Here is a 23,521-nt window from a genome sequence, read left to right on the forward strand (position 1 = left end):
GCCCCTGCCCTGGGCAGGGACACCTCCCACCAGCCCAGGTTGCTCCAAGCCCCGTCCAACCTGGCCTTGAACCCCTCCAGGGATGGGGCAGCCACAGCTTCTCTGGGCAACCTGGGCCAGGGGCTCACTGCCCTCACAGCAAAGAATTTCTTCCTAATATCCCATCTAAATCTCCCCTCCTCCAGTTTGAAACCATTACCCCGTGTCCTATCATTACACTCCCTGATCCAGAGTCCCTTCCCATCCGTCCTGTAGGCCCCCTTGAGGGACTGGAAGGGGCTCCAAGGTCTCCCCGGAGCCTTCTCTTCTCCAGGCTGAACCCCCCCAGCTCTCTCAGCCTGTCCTCACAGGAGAGGGGCTCCAGCCCTCTGATCATCCTTGTGGCCCTCTGCTGGACCCGTTCCAACAGGTCCATGTCCTTCTTGTGCTGAGGACTCCAGAGCTGGATGCAGTACTCCAGGTGGGGTCTCACCAGAGCAGAGCAGAGGATCCCTAACACCTTGCTTCCAGCTGCACTTACCTGCACAAAGACGGGGAACACCAGCACTTTGGGAGCCAGCGTCACGTACGTGCCGTAGCTGGAGTGTGGGATGTGTGGCCGCACTATGGTACAGTTCTGGTAGTTCCCGTAGCTCTTCATTGTCTGCACAGTCTTCATCAACCTGGATTTTCTCCCAGACCCCATGTGCGATTTCCCTTTACATGCATTTCCTGGACGAGAAGAAGCAAAAAGAAGCACAGAATCAGACGAGGGCTTCCGCAGAGCTGCAGCACGCTGCCGGCTCAGCTCCTGCTCCTGCCAGCTGAAGGAGGGCACGTAAAGCATACGGGAAATAGCTGGAGCCGAGAGCTGCACGGCCATTCATCACTCTGCTACCAAAGTTTCCCAGGGATTCGTGAAATAACAGCACTGACTTCGTTTTCCCTAATGCAAAATGAGATGTCCCTTGACATTTCTGCTCAATCGAGAGCAACTCACTTGCTGGACCAAGGACTGAAGGGGATCACACCAGCAGCACACACACGGCTGTGTACGTACAAACGAAACCCCAAGGAAATCACAGCAAGCTCAGCTGCAGGCAGCACATCTGCCTCGGGGTGTACGCTGCCTTCTGCACAACTTACGAATATGGTACTTTGGAGGAAGAGATGTGGTACTGTTACACGCACCTCCCTGTGCAGTACTGCAAGTATGAAACAAGAAATACAGAACAACCCCAAACATGACTTTAAATGGTCATTCTTGAATCACAGGAGCACTAAGGAGGTTCCCACCGCTGGGGAATACCTGCCTGCACCACTCAACCCTTCCCTTTCCAGGGAGGGGAAAGGAGAAAACCACCTGTGACTAACTCAGGGTGGGAGAAGAGAAAAAAAAAAAAAAAAAAAAAAAGAAGAAGAAAATTTAAACCTTGTGACATTTTTATCCACACAAGTTCTGCCTGCTCTGGATTCTGGGCATGGGAGTTAGCAAAGTGCAGGAGTTTCACATCATGGGGCACTGGGTGGCAGGTTAATCACGGTTTTTAGAAGATACTAAGATTGGAGGATTCAGAGAAAGGGACAGAAGTGATAAACACATTCACGCACATGGGATCAATCCATGCCTTTCCAAATCGCTCCCAGGGATGTGATGGTTACTCAGACATGGGGGCGTATTTATAAAGGATGACCTCATTTTGCATGAGGCTGGCGCATCATCCGCTGGTTTTCAGCATTACATTTCGGTGCTGGAAAAATTCCTAGCAGCCTGACTGGCTTTTTGCTGTGTCCATCTTCACCGCAGAAAGCCGTTATCCTCCTCCAAAGGAGGGACCACACCGCAGCATTCCTTTGCAGCCCCCACCTCAGCGGGTCCAGCAGACTGTAACTTTTCCCAACAAGCCAACACCAGCTCCTGCGGCCACTCCACACCCGCCAGTCTGCATTCCCAGAGGCCAGGAGGCATTAGGTGGGATGTCGAACCCGCGACAGAATATCTAATGTAATCGATAATCCTGTGATTAAAGTATGATTGATAATTACCAACAATTATCACCGGTCCCTGCTAGCTGCTGTGTGGGTGAGTCCTTCCTTCCCCTGTTGCTGGGCAATTGCTGCTCTATAGGATTGCTCAGCCCTTCCTCCCAGCCCAGAGGAATGCCATGGAACACACCCAGCAAGCTCCCACCAGCATTTTGTCTCGTGAGCGCAGGCACGGGACGCGGGGTGCTCTGAGGATGCTCTGCCTGAGGAGAAATTACCATTTTCTCAGCAGCAAGTCAATGGGGTGAGAGCATCGCAGAACGCAGGGAGCCGGTGCCTGTACGCGCAACCGGCTGTGAGCAGATACATGGTTGAGGGGGATCTGTCGGAGGCAGCAGTGCTAAGGATGGCTTTATGCACCCTTCTCCCCAGACCCCTCACATGGATGTGACCATCCATGGATGAGACCAACACATGGGACCAGAACCAGAAAGGAGCTGCCACCCGCTGGTCTTCTCTGTTCTCAGGTGTGCTGGGACAGCACGGCTGCTGAGCGGGGAGCAGCTGTGAAATATTTCCCATTAATGACATCAGTCCATTAGGTCTAAGGGCCTTGGTGTACTCCGAGGACCCCAGCATACAGTTTTGGCCACCTCGATGTCCCCAGGCCACAGCGCTCATCTCTCCTGCCACACACAAACTCCAGCAGCAGCAGGACCTACCAGGCTGCGGTGAGACAGGTTCACATTCCCCAAGGGCCCTTAACCCCAGCCCGCATCCCGCTGGGCACCAGCGATCTGTGCTCTGTCCTAAAACTTGCAGGCAACAACTCCAACAGGAATCGAGTACGTCTCTAACCAAAAATTCACGCCTTCTTCAAAAGAAGTCCCGCTGAAAGAGTGAAGTCTTTTCTCCCTCCCCACTGATGCTGATGAACTAAACCAGCTCAGGTCCAGCAGGCAGACCTCTCCACTCGGATTTTAACACATCCAGGTGAGAAACTGGAACATTAGTCCAGGACCCTCCCGCATGGCGATGTCTCAGGAACACGCTTTGTATGAGCGAACCCCCCTGCAGCCCCCAGCAGAGACCCCCAGCATCCCTCCCGCCGGCCACCGGGCGTCCCTGCTCCCGCCGCAGCGGCGCTCTGCACAGCGGCTCCTGCCTTTGCGCTGTAACGCATACCCGCAACCTTCCCAGGCAGAAACGAGCCAAAACACTTCTGAACATGGCTCAGGGCAGATAAGGTCTCGTCCAAAGCAAATACACGAACCTACCCAACATTACATATTCCATTATGTATTAGGAAATAGCACATCTACCTTCAGATAAACGCCAGCGGAGCCAGACCGTGCTCTCTTGGCAATCCAGACCTGCTGTTTACTGCCGGCTCTCACAGCCGGCCTCCGCAGGGGGGTGGCCCTCATGACCTAAGAGGTTGTTTCTGTCTCTAAGTGCAATAACCCTGACATTTTCTTTTTCATGGTCACACTGCCAGATAAAAATCAAAACACAAGAGACAGCTCAACACGGGCCAGATACAATCTGTATGGGCTGTTCAGGATCTGCTTTTCCTCTTATCCTTAAGTCACCTCATTTTATTAGAGGGATTCATCACCTCCACAAGATCTGCTTTCTGCACACTGGCACAGAAAGCCACCCAGCCTGCCCGAAGCACGAACTCCTGTCACCCTGTGAGCGGTGGCCACCGCCACATTTAATCACCGCTCAGGTTAACTAGAGCATTCTTCCCTCTGAGGACTTAACATTAAATAAACTGAAAACAATCACTAAAAATTGTTATGGGAAGAAGCCCGAGTCTTTCAAATTCCACCCTGCTGTAAGAACAAGTCCCCACGGGGCAACTCATCTTTTCACAGGATCCGCAAACAGCAGGAAAGAGTCGCAATTATCCACGGTACAAAACATCCCCCGCAGTGGAACTGCGGAAAATTCTTCTGGCTGCAGAGCTCCAGGGCTGGGAGCATCCAAGGCACAGGGGCCTTGGACCCACACGCTTCCTCCTGCCCCCCGGACAGGGGCCCCTTTGCCAGCCCCACACTTTCCCTTCTATGGACGCTGCCCCACTTTTACAGGCAGCACAAAACCTTTTAGCTGGAAATTGTGCCTGCACCACGGAGGGGCTGCTGCGGTAAAGACACTCCTGCGAGATCACACGTAGGAGGTCAGCTCTGCTGCAGACACACAGCTCACCCCAAGGGCATCCCAGCAGAGCGGGGTGCGAATGCGACCTCCCAAAGCTCCTGAATCAATGAACTGGCAAGAGGAGGTTCTGCACGGAGCTGGGCGTGCTGAAAATGGCAATTGCAAGTTCAACAGCACCCAGTAAACACCCTAGGGAGTATCTCCAGGCCTCACTGTTCTTGGGTTGCTTCTGTCCCCAGTTTCCCACTGGACATGACAGCCACCTGTTGATATCTAGTTCAGGGAGCCCTCGTGTTCCTCTCTGCCACCCCTCTCGCAGCCCAGGACTCGCGCAGTGCCCTGCGGCACGCCTCACCCCACTCTTCCTGCAAGCCCATCCACACCCGGTTCTCCAGGAAGCCCAAGTGTACCTGTTGCAGAAAACGAGTTTATGCTTCAAAGGGGTTTTGAGGAGAGCTGGTCCAGAGACTGCCAGAGACCTTGCAGCAGCCCAGGAAATGAGCATTCCCCAAACCTGGCACTTCGCCCTGCACTAACGTCTGTACAAATCTGAGTCATGGCCATCTTCGCTCCCTTAGTAATAAAATGAAACTTCAAGCAGGGGACAAAGTATTAGTCCCCCCAGCAAGGCGTTACACAGGGGAAGCTAAACACGTCACGGAGAGGCCCAAGACACATCTGGGGAACCACCAGAGCAACAATGCTCAGCGCTTTCACACTTGATGCTTTCATCATGCCCCCGATGGAAAGTCCCTGCCACCAGCCTCCCTTCTTCAGCCACCCTGTGAGCTCCCACAGAGACCTTCTCACCACGAGTGACAGCAGCTGGACGCTCCTCTGGACTTTGGGGTAGGGTTCTTGGTTCTATGTTTGATGCAGAGAGTAGGAAGATTACGCTACTCAAAAGCCCCAGGCTCCTGCCACTGTGCTCAAAACGTAAGGGACTACTGCAGCATTGCAGGGCTAAGGGCAAGGATTCACTAATGCTAGAAAAAAACCCATGTTTAGCTCTGCTGGGTGCTCTGAGCAGCATTTTTAGCACATCGGCAACTCACCCACAGTAGCATTGTTCTCTTGATAGACAGGCCTCAGCAGCTGTAAGACACAACCCAGAAAGGACACGGTCACCTGAAGTAGGCTTGAGATAGACTTTACAACAACCAACTGCAAATTTTAACACGCCAGACCCTGCAAAGCCAAAGCATTCCAGAGAGGCGAAGATCATTTTCACTCTATTGCCAGCAGAAAAAGAGAGCAATGACTTGCACTGTGGTCTATGCAGTGGAAGCACTTCCCATGTCCTCACGCCTTGAGCGAGCCCCAAGAGGAAAGAGCAGGTCATTCAGCCCAGTTCTACCATCCTAGTGGTAAATGTTTTAGGCAAATAGTGAAAGCTCCACCAAGGGACACAGGTCTGGCTTGTAAAATGGCATGTGCTCTAGCAAACATTTAGAGATGATGCTCAATAAGACTGAAGCACAAGCCAAGAGAGGATCCAGCAAGCACAACCAACAGCCACAGGCAATAACTTGAGCATGGGGCTGGAAAACAGCCCTACCTGGCTCCCTGGGTTCAAAGGCGCTAGAATGATGTAGTTCTGGTCCGCAGCAGAGGGGACCCGGGACAGGGGTGGCATGGTGTTCTGGCTGCGCTTGCCAATCTCCGTGTACCTCTCCCAGCTGTTCAGCACCAGCCCATCGCTCCCATCATACAGTACATGGCAGCTCCGGCGCTGCTCGGGCCGCGGAGGCATGGTGCTGTTCTTTTCCCGCTTGTTGGGAGGTGACTGGAGGTCGTAGGCGGACTTGCAGGACGATCTGCGGATCATGCCTTCGGGTCCTGACTTGACCTGCGGGACGAGCCTCCAGACCAGCAGTATGATCTCGGTGGGACAGTTCCTGAAAGAGATGGCATGGGGCAAGTCGGAGGTGGAGCAGGAGGGAGCGGGGCACCCTGCAGCATTCAGACAGCCGTGAGCCCTGCAGTCCATCCTCCCTCTAATGCCTCCGCCCCTGGCCTGCCCTCCCCAGCCTCTGCGTCCTCTCTTCTTCTACTCCAAACAATCTTTTCCCAGTCTCCTGCATCCCTCAAAGCCTTCCCCTTCCCGTAGCCACTGAAAGCTCCTGCTGCCCTGCCCCAGGCTCCCTCAAACCACCCTTCCCACAGCTCGGCACTGATGCTTTGGGTGAACACTCACCGGATTTCGTGTGCCAGCTCTACACATTTCCAGTGCTCCACAGGCTGCTCGTTCAGCTGCAGCACCGTGTCAAGCTGCTGCAGACCTGCCTTTTCTGCTGGGCCACCTGCGGAGAGAAGAGATGAATGCCAGTCACCTGCCGGACAGGGAGCTGAGAGTATGAAGGGAAGGAGAAGCCCCGGGGCCGGGAGACTCCCAGATCGCTTCATAGCTTGCACCACTCACTCCTCTAAACACAATCTGTTTCTTCTAACATTTACACCTGAAAATGACGTAGGGCCAGCCAGCCTGGAGCTTCACCTTCCAACATGCACTGGTGAGGCCCCACCTCAAGTGCTGTGTTCAATTTTGGGCCCCTCACTCCAAGAAAGACACTGAGGGGCTGGAGCGGGTCCAGAGAAGGGCAACGGAGCTGGTGAGGGGTCTGGAGCACAAGCCTTGTGAGGAGCGGCTGAGGGGTTCAGCCTGGAGAAGAGGAGGCTGAGGGGAGACCTTCTCGCTCTCTACAGCTCCCTGAAAGGAGGGGGCAGCCAGGGGGGGTCGGTCTCTTCTCCCAAGGAACAGGCCATGGGACAAGAGGAAATGGCCTGAAGTTATGCCAGGGGAGGTTTAGGATGGAGATTAGGAAATATTTCTTCACGGAAAGGGTTGTCAAGCGTTGGAACAGGCTGCCCAGGGCAGTGGTGGAGTCGCCATCCCTGGAGGGATTTAAAAGCCGGGCAGACGTGGTGCTGAGGGACATGGTTAGTGGTGGTTTTGGCACTGTGAAATTAATGGTTGGACTCGATGATCTTAAAAGATTCCTTCCAACCTAGACAATTCCATGATCCTATGCACACACATGGCACCTGGGACAATGTCATAAATGCTCTCTCAGAACTATTGCACAAACTTCCCATGTCTCCTGGTGTGCAGCGGGGAGCACCAGGGTACAACAGAGACACCAAGTCCATCCTGCAGCTCCACACCAAGAGGATACACTCAGGCAACCAAGGGCTCCTGTGGCCCTGTGTGACACTCCCCCCCGCCCCCCGCCCCAGGACTTCCCATAGGACTCCCAAGCAGCCGCACAGCTCTCAGGTTGGAGAGGGAAGGGAACAAAATCTCTGAAAATTACTGCAACACGCTGCCAAAATAGTGACACCGCGTTAACCCAGTGGCCTCTGACCTCATTAAGAGGCAACAGAGAATTCATTAAGTGAAGTTTCTTGGAGGTAACCAGAGTCCTGCACGGCATGGGAGCTTCTGAATCACAATATGCTCTGGGAAGCAAAAAAGGAGCAGAGTCATTCATTTAAATCAAGAGGGATAAAACTGATCTGATCTCTTACCGGAGTCCACTGCCTGCACACGGACTGGGGAGTCGCAGCAGATCGTGAAGCCAAACCCATCGCTTCCTCGAGGGATTGTAATCTGAAGAGAGACACGGGAGTCGCCTGTTAGATGGGAAAGCAGCCACTGCGTGTGACCAGCGAGCATCCCCCCTCTCACCCACACAAGCCTTCGGAAAGGCAGGCACACGGCATTTCTAGCAGCGGTCGCAGAGCCCAAAGGAATTGTCACGGTGAATACTGTCACCCTGTGAACCCCACGGACAATGGGACCCTCCCCTGCCGCAGCCAAAGCGGGGGGGAAAGGGTGCTAAAAAGCAATGCAAAATCAAGCCGAGGATCAACAGAGAGGAATGCCGCAATGTGATTGTTTATTGAGCACGCACCAGTCTCCACTGGTGGCTCTTGCAAGTGTAAGGAAAGGCCTGATAAGCCATGAAAAAGGAAAACCTGGCAGTCTCTCTCTGGCACTGATTTCTAACACGTCTCCTCTAAGCAAGTCACTGAAACGCTTCATTTCCAGTTGGGTACTACAGAAATAGCAGCTCTCCTCTGCTCCAGAGGAAGCCGCGAGTGTCGGCACACTCCTGTCTGCAAGGCTCCTGTGCTCTGAGCTCTGCGGGCATCACCCCATTAGCTGGGGTGAGTATGATTTCCCTCGCTGAGTTTGGAGAGGATGGATGCTGTGTTGATTTAGGCTCATTTCTCCTCCTGATTCAAGAAGCAATGAGCTTATTAATGAAATGATATTTATTTTTTGATGTTGGCTTCCAGCAGCAGCTCAGCATGACAGTTCCTGTAAATACCTGATTATCCCCCAAGACATTTGTCAAGATCCTTGTTTTACTGACAGAGAAGAGAAAAGAAAAAATCCAACATCTGACCTGTGTTATTTTGAGAAGAAACACTCAGAGAGAAGAGGAGGAACTCAGCAGAAGCTGCCAAGGAGGGGAACTGGCTCCTCGCTCCTTTACCACGGGAGGGCAAACACAGTGAGCTTTCCTTTCTCTGCACCTTGTCCCTGCTCGATTGCTCAGCACAAAACCAGGCTTCAAAAGAGCAACTGTCTTTCCCTGCCAGGATCAAAAAGTAGGTCCCGTCCCATCACGCTGAGTATTTTTCTCTCGGGAGTCTGTTGGATCTTCAAACAGGGGAGGAGGCTGCTTGTGGCTCTCCACCTTCAAACCAACCTCACGTTTCAAATACAAAGCACAGGGGATCCAAGTTCTGCGGAAGGGCTACCACTGGCACCTCGGGAGCCAGCCCAGCACCTCTCCCACCATGGAGACTCCATGGTCGCTTCCCAGCCCAAAGCTTCCCCCGTGCCAAGAGGTCTGACCGCTTTGCACTGCCAGCGGAGACACTGTCCCTGTGCCACTACATAGCAGCTTCTCCCTGCTGATGGTTCGCTTCCCCCAGCTCCCACCACCATGGCCATTACAGGGAGCTGAACATCCATCTTTGCTGCCCTGTGGGGAACTAAGAAACACGAGCATCTGACCTAAGCTGGAAGGTGGGTGACAAGGTGGTGACAGACTCCAGCACCCTGGAGGCTCACTGTACCCGTAACTTGGTCAAAAAACACAGAAGAAATTGTCAAAATAGAGAATCGAGGTCTAAGACACAAATCACAGTCAGTTGCCATTACTACAAAGCAGAGAAGCATTCCTGCATGAGCCCTGATAAGAAATGGGCATTTTTAGTTACGCTGGTTCTTTGTGCAGTCCCCGGGATACACTGATCCCCCACCAGAGCTTCAGCACGACACGGAAGATGAGCACAGGAGCACAGAGAACAGCTGACCAGGAGCTGGGGAGCCCCAATCCAGACCATGGAGGGAAAATTGTGTTCAAAAGTGCAGGAGACTGGGACCAGCGCAAGCAAAACCAGCGCCCGGCATCGCACACCGAGCAGGTCCGAGAGAACTTGCATCAGCTTTCACAGATCACAGCAATCTGCTTCTCATAAAGAAAGTCGCTGGCGGTTGTAACCAGCTTCAAGCAACACTTGATTCCCAAATACATTCACATTAAAACAATTTTTAAAAGAGATAGTAGCAGCCTGGCAGAGACTTAGCTGCCTGCTTCTCCTCTAATGAGCGGTAAATCAAGACACCACTCAGCGCTTTCACCGTCGGATGTTATCCTCAAGTCACACAGTAAATGCTCCCCCTTTATCCCCACTTACACTCTGCAGCAACAGGCAGAGATCAGCCAGAGACACCTATCTGAAGATGCTTTCCTTATATTCCCAATATTATCACTTACAAATGATAACGACAGCAAATCAACACCCTACAAGCAGCACACACATAGCCCAGAAGTGGCAAGAAAGCCCACAGACACTCCCAAACCTGGCTGAGACTTGCAGCAACACACACACACGCGCGCACGCTCTGGCACACAAAGTTTTTTTTCCCCGTGGGAGATACAGACCTGCCTGTATCTCCGCTCCGAGCACACCTTGCAGAGTCCATTGAAGCGGTTCATGGCTGGAAAACCCTAAACTCGCCGTTAGCCCATGAAAATCCAGTCCCCCGAAGCAGCCGTAATCCCGATCTCCTCGTATCACACGAGTGTGGAACAAACCACAGTCAAACTGGCATGACCGCCCATGGGAACCCAGCTCCAGAGAAGAATGGCAGGAAGCCACCTTTCACCTCCCCAGCCCCTGTCTGCGCTGTATGCCGCTTTACGATAAGCCAGAGGGCTTCCTGAGAACCCTAACTGACAAGGAAGAGAGAGAGTTTTATATTAAAATTCCTGTCAACTATTTAGTATTCCCTAGTCCCTGCTCTGTTGATGTGGCTTTTGTTCCCGCAGCATTCTTCAGCCGCACGGAGCACTTTGTTATTGCAATGTTCTCACAAACACTTTGAGGATGTTTAAGGGGTGTTTCACAGGCACTGGCTGTGCGAGCTTCACTTCATTAAAAAGACGGCTCGCACTTGTTTTACTCATAAAGGGTAAGAGATTTTTTTTTTTTAAAAAAAAAAAAAGGAAAAAAAAAAAGCAGAGTTTGTTTTTAAAAGCACTGACCCAGAGGATACGCACATCCCGATGCTTTGTGCTCAGAGAGTCACGGAGCGGGAAGCAGAGAGGTCAAATGAATTGCACCCGTGGTGTAATTTTGGAATTAAAGACAAAGAGAAACCCTTAGCCCAGCCAGCAGCAGGGCGCAGAGTGGGGCTCGGTGAGTCTGCACCGGGCAGCCCCGACTGCCAGCGCTGCTGCACAACCCCTCGGAGACGGCGTTGCAATGGAGAAGAGAGCTCGTTCCACACTCCTACGTGGGGATGGAGAAGAGAGGAAAGGCGCAAGGGAACCCAAACCCTGGGTTCCCCTGCAGGGCAGCTGGGGTGGCGGGGCCAGGGCAGGCTGAGGAGGGCGCGTGAGGAGCCCCAGTGCTCCCACGGGACTCCCATGGCGGGGCCGTCACAGGCACTGCCCGGGGCCGCTCCGGCCGCATTGTCCCACCCGCCGCGTCGCCAGGCTGGAGCTGGAAGGAGGATCGGTCTTCCTTCCCAGCCACCATCTTTCAAGTCAGTGGCGACTGCCGGAGAGGAAGGGAGGAGAGGGGCGCTGGCTTTGTTTGCCTTGCTCAATCCTATGCTTTAAAACAAATAACTGAAAATGCAGCTGAGGGAAGCAGCAAAGCGGAATTCGGCACAGATAAATCACGGGGCCGGCTGAGCCCAATTTCCGATGCAAGCCATGTGTTTGTGTTCCCATTTCCCATCCTTGCCTTTCCTATAAATCATCGAGGCTCCACCATGGGCCTTTCCCTTCCCAGAGCAAACGGCTCTGACAGGAGGCGGGGAACAGACGCACCCGTCCATGGAGACGCCGAGACGGCCAGGGAGGGATGCTGTGTGGCAGGCAGCCCGCCAGCCCCGGCCCCATCACTCCCAGTCCCCATTGCTCCCAGTCAATGGCTGGTGCTTTGTCTCCGTGGCAATATATTAGAAAAACAGGAGGTCCCTGTATGGCAAAGGGGAGTGAGTGTAGGGTTACTGCCCACATCACCCACCTCCACAATTGGTGCTCGAACTAATTGCCTATAAAAGCCATGGTGTCGGCAGGGAGACTGACACAGCTCCCACCTCAGCATCGCCCTCGCTAATACTCTGCCCCTTGGCTCGTTTGGTAACCTCTCCACGCAGGCTCTGCTGCTAGCCCCACGTCTTCGCACCCCTTGTGGGTCATAGCCCCGTCATACCTACCTTCAGCTGCTTCATGGTCACAGGATCCTGGCTTTCCTGCGCTGCACCCTGACTTCCCAGCGTCGGCTCTAAAAAAAAGGGAAAGGCCATCTCAGCCCAACAGCACACATCTCCTGACAATCCCTCTCCCTCCTCGCTGCATCTACACGCTATATATAAGATCTTTACATGCCACAGGCACATCTCCTCCAGGCTGGGGCAGCCCTGCACGGCAGGAGGGGGTTGCACATCTGGGACACCGCCGTCACCCTGCTCTGTGCCAGCCCGTCCTCCTCCGCACACCCTGGCAGCAAGGCCAAGGCAGGAGGAAGAGCTCCCTGCTGTCCTGCACAGACCCCAGCAGCCAAACAGAGTCCGGCCATGGGATCAGTCCCAAGTCTGAGAGGGAGGAATCAGCACGATGAAAGGCCCAGCAAGAGGGAGAGATGCGGCTGCAATGTTGGGGTCCCCACAGAGCCCCAGACAGCCACAGGTAAGGAGGAACAAGGGTTGAAGGGGAGAGTTTGGTGCCCGTCTAGAGCCTGCTAAGCCATCCAGGATCTCGCCCACGCTGGTATTTTGCGATCCTGGTGCCCACTGAGCATCAGAGGGCTGAGAAGTGCTCATGAGGGCAGAGGTGTGAAGGGCCTGGGGGCTGCTCCATGCCAGCACAGGGACAGACACAAGACTGACTCCTCTTCCAAACCCTGCAACAGTCCCTGGGACATCCCAGCGGGGAGACGCACCTCTGCTCTGCTTCAGCCGCCGCATGGCCACCTTCAGGTGCTTGGTCCTGCCCAGGTCCTCCCCAAGGAGATAGTACCAGCCGCTGATCTCCTGGGTGGGAGGAGAGAAGCTGTCACTGCAGGGGCAGGTACTCACTCGCCATTTAACTCAGACTGGTTGCCCACAGCCCCAGAGGGGTCCCATTGCAGGAGCCATCCCATGCCCACACATGCTTGCACATAGAGGCACAGCCTGAGTCCTTCTCTTCGGATACACAGGAACAGCTAAAATCCCATCCACCTGCAAGAAGGGACCAAGCACCTCTGCAGTAATGAGCTTCCAGGTTTTTAGAGGGAGACAGGGTGCAAGAAAACAGCCAGTCTCCAGTAAATCCCTCCTTATCGTGTTTGCAGCAGCCGGCAGTCTCACAGGGAGCACACGGCTCCAGCCTTATCCCCAGAGGAGGATGCCCAAACCTCCAGCAGTGCTGGGTGCTCCTCAGCAGGGCTCCCTTTGCCCCTGTCCCACACCCATGTGGCCAGGGCAGCCAAGGGGACAGAGCTGGACTCGGCGATCCCTCGCCTCTCTTCCAGGGAGCCATCGCTGTCTCCCATTGCTGCCTGGGCAGCTGGTGGAAGCCAAAGGGATCGACCATCCTGGACCAAGGCCCAGGAGTCAGATGGGGATGTAGGAACCATGGTCCCAGAGACCAGAGGAAGGTGATCATTTAAAAATGAGTGATTTAAATCCCCAATGAGGAAACTGAGGAGAGGGGGAATATCCAGCAGCATCACGCAGCACCCAGGAGACAGCTCATCTTAGCCCCAGCTGAGGTCCCGGGAGGACCACATGCCACCAGCTTCCTCCTCCCATCCCTGCCAGAGTAGGGTGCTGCGCGTAGGTGCTACACACATGGACACTCCACCCTCTCTGCACGCAATGATACCTTGTGAAACACACTGCCAAAATCTGACAAGGAGGGGACGTCTTTGGGGAGGCCAAATATGAGCAGCGCAGAGGCTCCTCCTGGGAAGAGCTGCAGTTTAGAGCTGCTCTGCCTAATTATCATCACCATTATAAAGAAAAGCTGCATCTCACTTGTCCAAATTCCAGAGGAGGGCACACTCAAGCTACCTCTTACCCTCTTCTCAGGGCACTGCCACAAATAGCTCCTTTTCAACCTCTTGCTAGGGCGTAAATTTCCACACCTCAGGTGATGTACTAACACTTTCACGAAGCCCTCCCAGCATGCCGAGATACTCTGACGTGCCGACACCAGACCAGGGCCGCGCAGGGATGAAACCCCTAACCACTGGCAGCTCGGATGAAATGTTTCCATGTTTTAGTGGATCAGCAGGAGTCATTCACAGCAGCAGCCTTGCAGGCTGCTTTAGGAAGGCAATCCCAGCTGATGTGAAAGCTGTATTACCAAGCAGCAGCCAGGCTGGGGCAGCAGTACTGTGACCAAATCCGCAGCAGTGGGGACAGGGATTCTGGCACAGAGACAGCCTGGCAGCACCGCTGCCCCCAGGAACTGCCCGAGACCTCTGCATTTGCCCTGCCCCCACCACCACCTCAGCTGGCGAAGACCTTGCTGCTGAGGACAGGGAACCAGGCAGACTCCTCCTCAGAGGAGCGTGTCCCCACCATCGCACCCACTCAGCCACCAGCAGCAACATGTCCGTTGTGACATGCCGGCAGGCTGAGCAAGGCTGGCCCCATCTCCTGTCCCCCAGGCAGCACTCACTGGGGCCACCTCTCTGCATTCCCAATTGCTGCTATTCTTTTTGCGTCCCTGCAGAACAGAGCGATGGTCCCCTGTCCTTAGGGTCCCTCCTCTAGGCCTCCCCATCCCTGCCTCCAGCCGTCACACCAACACCAGTCCCACAGTGGCCGTCCATATTGGGAGCAGGACCAGGGAATTCCCTAGGGACCTTCAGAGCATCTTTGTCCCACGGTGGAGACGGCCTGCTCCTGCCCTAACGGTGCATTATCTGCACCCACCGACCTGAGACAGCCAGGCCCCAATCCCACGCGCTGCGCTCCAGCATGGAGGTACCTTGTCCAGGGTCAGGAGGGACTTCACACCAAAGCTCATGCAGCCGATCAGTTCACTCTGTCTGCAGGAGAGCCAGAGACCATCAGCGCACACTTGTTGAAAACTCCCGGGGACCAGCTCCCCCCGTGCACCCCTTTGTGGGGACCCCGCAAACATCCCTGCCCACGCTGGGAGCCAGGCAGCACCCAGGCTGTGCCTCCCTCTCCATGCTTTGGGCAAGCGTGGTGTCACCACGCAGTTCGGCTGCAGCAGGGGCAAGGAGGAGCTGGGCTGAAGCATCCTGGTCACCTCCAGCCTACCTGATACCGGCAGGAGCTTGCCCGAGGAGGCAGATCCCACTTGCCTGAGCAGGCAGCACAGCCTGCGAGGCGCCAGACCCCTTCGCTGATGGGCTTTCACGGAATCACAGAATGGTAGGGGTTGGAAGGGACCTTCGTTCCTCCACCCTGCATTGTCCCCAGAGGCAGGGAAGGTCCCCAAGCCCAGCACCAGGATTCAGCCCCACTTGGCTTTAGCTAGCAGCGCAGGAGTGAGCAGCTGCAGGATTTTTAAACACTGGTCCAGCTGATGGCTGCCAAGCAGCAGCAATGCCGACGGAGAGCGGCAAGGGCAGGATTTCCTCCCGACCAGCCTGCACGCAGCCTGGTGCTCACCAGCACGGGCTGCCCATGAGAATGGCCCCACCAGCAGGTCCCAGTCCCAGCGCTGCTGCTCAGCTCCCCCCACCTCACCGACCAGCCCTGACGTCAGGGCCAGCCCTCGAGCCCCGCGGCGCTGGTAGAGCTCACATGGGGCGGCCAGAGCAGATGGCAGGTCCGCTGCCACACCAGCCCCGTTTGAAAGAGATCGTACGGCAGGCTGGCAGCCCCTTACCTGGAATTTCTCTCTCGGTTCCAGACTGTGACCAGGAGACGTTTCTGCTCATCCTCCTCTTGCACTGGGCTGTAACAAGCAGAGAGGACAGCTCGTGAGCACCAGTCTTCCCCAGGAGCGCTCAGCAAGGGCTGCCCTCACAGCCAGAGACCCCTCGCCCTCCTCAGAGCCAGGTCTTCTCCTCCATTCTCTGCACAGAGAATGCAACATCACCCCAAACGGTAACCTGCTCAGATGAGCCACTGTTGCGCTAATTCACTCATTCCTGACAGAGAGCCGCAAAGGGATGTGACCTCTCCTGGGCAGGGACTGGGGACGCCGTTCCGGTGGGGTAAGGGGAAGAAAATTTTGCAGAAAGACACACATCCAACATCAAAGGGTAAACACAAGGAATATGCCACAGTCCATGCTCTGAAACAACCATCCTGTGCCAGATTAAATGCTGCATGAGCAGAGAGAGGTCTGATAGACTCAGCTGGCAATGACAAGCTTTACTGAAACACAACGAGCCGTACAGCTCCTTTCCCATGCAGAGACATGCTGTAGCTATAGGAAATCCTTTTACCTTCCTCATTCACACCGCTGCCCATACTATTGCAGGTGTAAGGTCTAGGAAATGGAGCATGTTTGCCCAACTCCTGCCCAGCAAGAAAGTCCAACCGTGCGGGAGCGCCGCTGCCATGCTGTGTGCTGACAGCTTTGTGAGCCTCCGCAGAGCTCTGCCCAAAAGTTCAAGGCATTTCAGCTATAAAAAACAGCAGAATAATGTCTGTCACTCCTCATCTCAGCAGCAGACCTGCTCATGCATGATGCGTGTTTATTATAGATCATAATGCAAAAGTAAACACGGGGTTTTGGCTTCAAGAGGGCACCCCAGGACAGCAGCCATGTGGGTCCCCCACTGCTCAGTGTGAACACGGCGCTGACGGATGGGTCAGAGCTACCCCTGCCCTGTCATACTCACAAAAGAAAGTGCTCGTGGAAGACAGGATTTTTGCTGTCTGGCACAGTCTTCGTCTTTTGCCTGCACTTCCAGTCAGCATCTGGCACGATCGACATCTTTACAGAGGAAAACAAGCAGCGTGTTAGCACTCTCAGAGCAAGCACTGGCTCACAGCTGCCAGCTCTGCCGCCGCGGTGGCAGGAGACCGGCACAGCCACTTTTATGGATGGCTAAGCCTCAAAGATCCAGCTGAGCCTGTGTTAACGGCTGGTTTAGATCACTTTACTGTATGGGCGTCAAGTAATTGTATTACAAAACTCCTTGGGGCAGGGGAGGGAAGGAAAACAGCAGAAAAAACAAGGTATGTACGTAAGTGTTGCTGGTCGGTCTCTGACTTGCAGCCCCCTCGTAGGGGACATGCTTCACTGTACACACCATGGTGGGAGCAGCTTGCCAAAGCGACCTCCAGGAGAGCCCTGAGCCATATTGTGCTGGCCAAACGCTTGTCCCCACCAGCCCTTGGGCACCCAGTGGGATGCTCTTGCAATGAGTTGACACAGCCCTTAGCAGGCTCCCGTCCTCCACTTTTGTGGTTCCATGCAGCACCATGCCAACAAAACCAGTGAGCCCTCCGGTACTGGGCAAGAGACCAGCCACCTCCCTGCACACTACGGGTGCTCAGCCAGAGCAGGACAGAGGAGGAAGGGGAAGGGACAGGCAGCCCTGAGGATGCTTAGAGAAGCCAACCCCAAAACCCCAAGAAAGCACCAAGTTCCCCAAGCAGAGCCCCAGGAGAACCCACCTTCACGTAGGAGTCGCATGTCCGGCACTCCTTTCCCATCAGACCTTTTGCTTCCATGACTGGAAAGGAAATGAATCGGTCAAGCTCCAAAGCAGCACCGAAGGCATCTTCCTACGCCACAGCGCCCTGTTCCATGGGGTGCTCCCTCCTTGTGGGGCTGAACCCATCTGCTACCCCGCCAGGATGCTGCGCACACCTCCCCAGCAGCCTGCTCTCACTGGGCACCCACAAACAGGTGAAGGGGGTTATTGTATTTTTTTTCTTTAATATACCCGTGCTATAAATACAAGCGTCTGTGGGTGAGGTTGGCGGCAGATGCAGTTCGGCATCCGGATGGCAAATTGCATTTTATTTGCCTGACTTCACACAGCTCTGGGCTTCCTGCCCCGCAGACAAATGTATCATCAAGTTAAATATCAACGGCCGCATCCTGATGGCAGCCCCGCCAGCAGGGACTCAGCGTTGCACTGCTGCTGACAGCTGGAACCCTGCGTTTCCCAGCCGGCTGGCTGGAGGCAATAGATGTGCAGCAGAGGCTGGATAGCCCAGGATGGGCTGTCGGAACCAGGCTACGCTCCCTCCTAACACGCCCGGCGAGGCAGCAGTGACTTTGCCTTTGTCACAGACAGATACGTGCTCCTAATAAATATGATGAGCCCCACAGAAATCCCAATGCACAAAGGGAAAAGCGTTCTGCAAGACCCTCTGGTGCTTCACAAAACAGTTTGCAGGGCTCCTCCAGGACAGGCTGCACCAAGAGCTTCCTCCTCTGGCCAGGCCTGCTTTGGGTTTAAAGACATTGGGGTGGAGAATGAAAGAGCAAGACGGACCACCCCAGGCCACCCAGCCTCCTCCTGCCTACACCGAGTACCCTGAGCATCCGGCATGTGCAGCGGGATGTCAGGTCCCAGACCTTGAGCCTCCTTTGCCTCTTTGCTGGACCCTTTCCCTCTTCCCAGACCCTCTTTTGGGGACAGCATCACAACGGGACAGTGACTCGCATCCAGCTCATGCCAGGGCTGCTCCAGATGGAGGGATTTAGGGTAAAGCCTGTGCCTGACCCTCATAACCACACACAGCTTGGAGGGAGAGGAAAAAAAAAAAAAAAAAAACCCAGAACACCCAAAATTTTCCTGCAGTTGTTTCTTTACAAAGCTTGCCTGTGCAGCCAGAAAAGGGCAGCAAGCTCCCATGGCTGCCGAGGGGAGAACAGGGGCTGTGCATGGCTCGGCCGGTCCCTACGGCCTCTCCAGGCTCAGGCCATCCTCTGCCCCCATTTCTTTCCATCCAGGTGGGGGGAGGCTGGGCTGTAAGGTGGCATATTGCTCAAGAGAAAGCCTTTTCCATCCCCTCCTGCCCTGCCACGAAGGTCTCTGGGATGGGGGTGCCTTCCCCCCCACACAGCACAGCCATCCCCAAGGGCACTGAGAGTCCCAGGGCCCTTCTTTTCCCTTTTACCCTACAAAGCCCAAATCCGGGGCACAGCGAGCCTGCTCTGTTCACAGGGAGGGGATTTTTACTCTGACCATTTCAAGCTCTTGGCTTTTTCCTCAATTCTTTAACCATTTACTTATCATGAAGCTCTGAAGAAAAAGCCCTGATAGAAAAAGCTCTGTGCCAGGAGACCAGGACACACATCCATCACTGCAGGAGCAAACCTAAGGGCCCCCTCAGGTGCCTCCAGACAGGCTTTTCCTAAAGAGAAGAGCTAGTTCTGACACTCTCATTGCCCTTTCTAATGAACGCCATTAAAGCTGCAGTGACAGAGTTCCCAACGACCTGCCTCATGGCTGCGACGGAGCCTGTGTCCCAGATGCTGCATCGCTCTCCTGCACCGGTACCCAGCTGTGGTGGCCAAGCCCAAGTGTCCAGAGAAAGAAAAGTATCTCTTGTCCCCAGTGGAACACACCATGGCTTGAGGGACAGCAACCCCAATCTGGACCAGGTCAAATACTTTTGTTGAGGAAATGTTGCTGGTGTTAAAGAAAATGCAGCATTTGGAATTTGGAAATCCCGGCAAATGGTTTTGGCCAACGTAAAAGACATTTCAGTGGAGACAAAGCATTTCAGATTTTTTTTTCTGAATTATATTTGTCTTCTTTCTCTTCACATGGAGTTAAAGAAAAAAATATTATACAGGTGGATGTAAAACACACTGTGGTCACCTAGCAATTAAGGTCTCCAGAAATTTTGGTTTGGCCTCTAAATCAAAGAGCCCCCAGTCATGCCGCAAAGCTCCAAAGAGCTTGAAGAAAGGGTATGGAAGTCCTGTCCCCATCACTAGCCCACCAGGGCTCTGGGGCCACCTCGCCACACACCCCAGGGAGATACTCACCATGCAGCACCAGGATCCGGCCCTGCACCTCGATGGACAGCTTCAGCTGGCCTAGAGGAAAGGAGAGGAGGGACAGTGAAGAAGGCAGAGCTCGCACGCCGCCCCCGGGACCCTGTGCTCCAAGGTCTGCACAGGGCCAGACCCATCCTGCTTCCCCACCACTGGGCACGAGGACATCGCTCAGGGAGCTGGGGGGAAAGAGGTGGGAGGAAACGTCTTCTGCTACCAAGAAAGTCTTACGGCTCCAGATGCAAAAACATTCCGGGAAAACCTGAATACTGTTTTCTCAGCACACAGTAAACTCTGGTGGGAGAAGGCACGAGCCCATGGCAGAGGGGAAGCGGGAGCACCAAGATGAAACAGTTGCTGTGGGATGAATTAGCCCTTGTTTAACGTGCTCAAATCCTCCCCCCAGCCCAGATTCAACTTCCCCTTTGCCTCTCCCCTGAGCTTCTGTGCGGGTGAGGGGCTGTCACCCCTGCAGAAGGTGACAGCGGGCCAAGCTGCAGATGGCCTGGACGAAGGCCAAGGACAACCGGTGCCTTTGGTGGCAGGAACATGCCAGCACAAGGTCAGCCAAGGCTGGCTCCGCCGGGGGAGCCTGGGGCCATGGCACTAACCTGGTTTCATCCATCCGCTGCTTCGGGACCTCGCTCCACGCACCCCTCCTCCCTGCTCGCCCTGCTGCATGCCTCATCCGCCCAGCATGGTTTGGGGGAAACATCTTCACTGACTGTCATGTCCAGCAACAGTTCATTATCACTGGCACTGCCGGGCAGAGAAGACTCCTCGACAAGGACTAACGCGGCACTGCTCACAGCACAAACCCGGCCCCCAGGAACCAAAGCAAGGCAAGAGCTCCCACGTCGCAGCCTCCTGCATTTCCTGGGGATCCCAGACAGTACGGGCCAGTGAGCAGACAGGTCATCTCCTAAAATCAGGAGTCAATACTTGCTTTCATCCAGGATTAAACAAGAATGCTTTCACAGTCATGTGTTTTGACACTGAATAACTGTCAGGTGGCCAACGAGGCCAGGAGCTGCCAACCCCCATGGAAGAACAATGCCCCACCATCCTGCAATCCCTCTGCCACAGAGCCTGGCGGGGCTGAGACCAAGCGGGACCCCCTGGCTCCCAGTGACACAGCAACTCTGGGGAAGCGCCTGGCTCCCTGCACAACAGCACCGAGAGCTTCTGATGGAGGAGGTGGTGGTAGGGAAGAGCCTTGAGGAGCTACATGACTTTGAAGCAGGTCTGGATGGAGATATTCCTTGCACCCAATGTGGCTTACCCACAGCCATCCCCCAAGCCAGGAAGCAGGACCTGGCTGGGGTGCCCGGCTCCCCACTGCCGGGCCTTGCAGGGGACCTGCCACCCATTGTCATCGTGTGCAGAGCAAGAAGCACGGTCAAGAGGTCAAAGGCAGGATGGTTCCAACACTCACTGACAGGCCAAAAGAGCAGATCTTAATAAGACCACAGGGGTGTCCTCTTCTGCCCCTCAACGGGGCAGAGAATAACACAGAAGAGAGCTCAAAGTGCCAAGGTCCAGCGCCTGGAGCCAATGACAGGCTCTTTCTTGGAGCAGGAGATTGATCTGACTTGTTAAAGGATGACCCAGGACCTGACCCGCTCCACAAGCAGCCCTTAAGGAGACTTCTCCCCATGTGGCCTGGCAGAGCACAGCAGCAAGAGCTCATCGTGGGACTCGGCAGTCCCTCACGGGTGCTGCAGAGCCCACCTGTACAAGATGGCAGCCCAAAGGGCAACATTTGTACCCATCAGTGCCTTTTAAAATACCTCAGGTGAGAGAGGAAGGGAGGACTCAGAGCAGAGAGAGGAGGTGGGAGGGATGGAGCCAGGGAAGTGTCAGACCAGGGTTCCACAGGGAGCAGACCAGAGTAACTCAGCTCAGCCTGAGCATCCTCCTGGGGAATTCCTCTCAGTGTGGACTACGTGGGCAGCTCCAACCTCTCTTGAGCTTGGCTACTTGGGACAGGGTCAGCTGAAACCCAAGTACACAGGCCAGGGGCGCTCAGGCAGGCCTCTGAATACAGAAACCCCTCTGCAGAGGCACAAGGACGAGATGGGAGGATTATTTCTAAAGAAGGAAGGAAGGAGCATCCCAAACGTGCCTTTGGCTGGTGACAGGCAAAGTCACCACCTGAAAACGCAGCGTGCACAACTGCAGAAGAATACAGTGCTCGCAGCCTGCTCTGCACACAGGCAAGGGCCCTTCAGCAGAGCTGCGAATAACGTCCAGCTCGTTTGGAGCTGCGTAAACAGCTGTGTAAACAGCTCCAAATCCAACCTGCAGTTCCCACTGCCTTTTGAAGTGCCCGTGCCAGATCCCTGAGCTCCCACCTCTTACCCGGAGCTGCAATTTGTGATTTTCAGCACTGCCTGGACCTGTCTGCCAGCAACTGCTTCCCAGCTTTGAAGACCCAGGCGGTCCCAGACCCCGCACGGGAGACCAGCGCCTGGGACACGTGTAAACCCCTGCTGAGTGAGGGCACGGGTCCCAGGGCGGCCGCTCTGCCCTGCCAGCTTACTTACAGCTACACACGCGCTTTCCCATGCGCATATGACTCTGCATCAGCCCTAAAATCTATCCACAATCCTCCGACTGGCACAAAGGCTCGGCCGATGGCGTTTGCCAGGGTCTACGTGAAGCGCTGCTGGGGTCACAGGGGGCTGCCAGCCCCCGGCTCACTGGCCCCGCTCGGGCACGGAGAGCTCTGTCCCTCTCAATGCCTCCCCAGGGGGCTTCCCAGGGAGCTGCCCCTGCCAGCATGGATAGGGTGTGCGGATTTCAGGGGTGATGCAGGGTCTGAAATCTGCGTCATTGCTCTGGCTCAAGCCAAAACTAAACATTTCCCAATGCTCCCGAAGAATCAAAAGACTGAAAGCATCATTAGCACATTTCATTTTGTCCAAAGCAAAATATCCCGTTTTCACTTGTTCTCCAGCTTACAAAACACACACACAAAAAAAAAAACCAAAAAACAAAAACCAAACCCAACTTGTAAAAATCATTCACAGACATCTAAGCATCTTTCAGATTAAAAACCAATGTTTCATTTTGCAAAAGACGCACCCAAGTGCTTAGGTTTGCTGGGGTGGGGATATCTTCTGGGATCGTTTAACAATTCAGAGAACTCGTATCTCATTTTTCACTCAAAAAAAAACATTGACAGAAAGTTTTCAAATCTCTCTCCAGCTCCCCTGTGTGTCCCTGTTCGAGGGCACGTGTGCGCACATGTGGAAATGTATGTCTGCGTGCATGTGAGAGCAGGGTGAGAAAGCAAAGACGAGAGCCAGGTGGGGTAAATCAGGACAGCTCTATTGAAGCTAAACTGATTTACAACAGGGAGAATATTGTCCCCTAGTTTCACCATGCCTCCCCAGCCTCTTGGACCAAGACTTTAACCCTTCTGCAATCTCCTGATCTCCGAGGCTGTGGGAACCCTCTCGCTGTTCCACCATTAGCATGTAACAACCGTTACAACACGAAAGCAAAATGCCCCGGTCTAACCAAGCATGACAAGGAGTCAGCCCAGTAATGAATGGGCCCTGGGGAGGAGAAAGGAAGCTTTTGTGCTGGGTAATTCGGGGGGAGGAAGCTCTACGCCCAGGCCTGGGCTGGGGACGGCTGGGGCTGCTCAGCTCCCAGGGCAGCACACGGGGACAAGGCTTCTGCGCAATGCGGGACGGGGTCAGCGGGACCACGGCCTCGCGCATGGCGTGCAGTGCTGCTGCTGCTGGGACAGTGCCTGTGGTCCCCGTGTCACAGGCTACACCAGCACCAAAGAGAGAAAAGCGAGGAGAAAATGGGCAGTTCTGCCTTTTTCAGAAGTACCACAAATTGGCCCCTAGTAGAAAGGACTCGGGAGTATGGGTGGGAAAGGCCCTCTCCTCCCTGCG

At 54.7% G+C, this 23,521-nt stretch overlaps 1 protein-coding gene across 4 annotated transcripts in view; it reads right to left on the bottom strand.

Moving 5' to 3' along the window:
• The window catches only part of RGS3 (regulator of G protein signaling 3), a 95,206-nt gene that overhangs the window by 55,592 nt on the left and 16,093 nt on the right, over positions 1-23,521 (bottom strand). Inside the window, exons 9-20 of one of the 4 annotated variants that reach the window (XM_063353167.1) lie at positions 19,599-19,649; positions 17,264-17,322; positions 16,483-16,577; positions 15,519-15,587; positions 14,646-14,706; positions 12,607-12,697; positions 11,882-11,949; positions 7,660-7,741; positions 6,329-6,434; positions 5,690-6,029; positions 5,187-5,226; positions 521-711 (exon numbers count right to left, since the gene is read on the bottom strand). In XM_063353167.1, the coding sequence (XP_063209237.1) occupies positions 521-711; positions 5,187-5,226; positions 5,690-6,029; positions 6,329-6,434; positions 7,660-7,741; positions 11,882-11,949; positions 12,607-12,697; positions 14,646-14,706; positions 15,519-15,587; positions 16,483-16,577; positions 17,264-17,322; positions 19,599-19,649 (1,253 nt within the window). Of the gene's footprint in view, positions 1-520; positions 712-5,186; positions 5,227-5,689; positions 6,030-6,328; positions 6,435-7,659; positions 7,742-10,094; positions 10,268-11,881; positions 11,950-12,606; positions 12,698-14,594; positions 14,606-14,645; positions 14,707-15,518; positions 15,588-16,083; positions 16,236-16,482; positions 16,578-17,263; positions 17,323-19,598; positions 19,650-23,521 lie in introns of those variants that run through there. The other 3 variants (XM_063353168.1, XM_063353169.1, XM_063353170.1) reach the window with 3 other exon arrangements.

This window comes from Chroicocephalus ridibundus, chromosome 15 (genome assembly GCF_963924245.1).
Source record: "Chroicocephalus ridibundus chromosome 15, bChrRid1.1, whole genome shotgun sequence".
Taxonomy (NCBI): domain Eukaryota; kingdom Metazoa; phylum Chordata; class Aves; order Charadriiformes; family Laridae; genus Chroicocephalus; species Chroicocephalus ridibundus.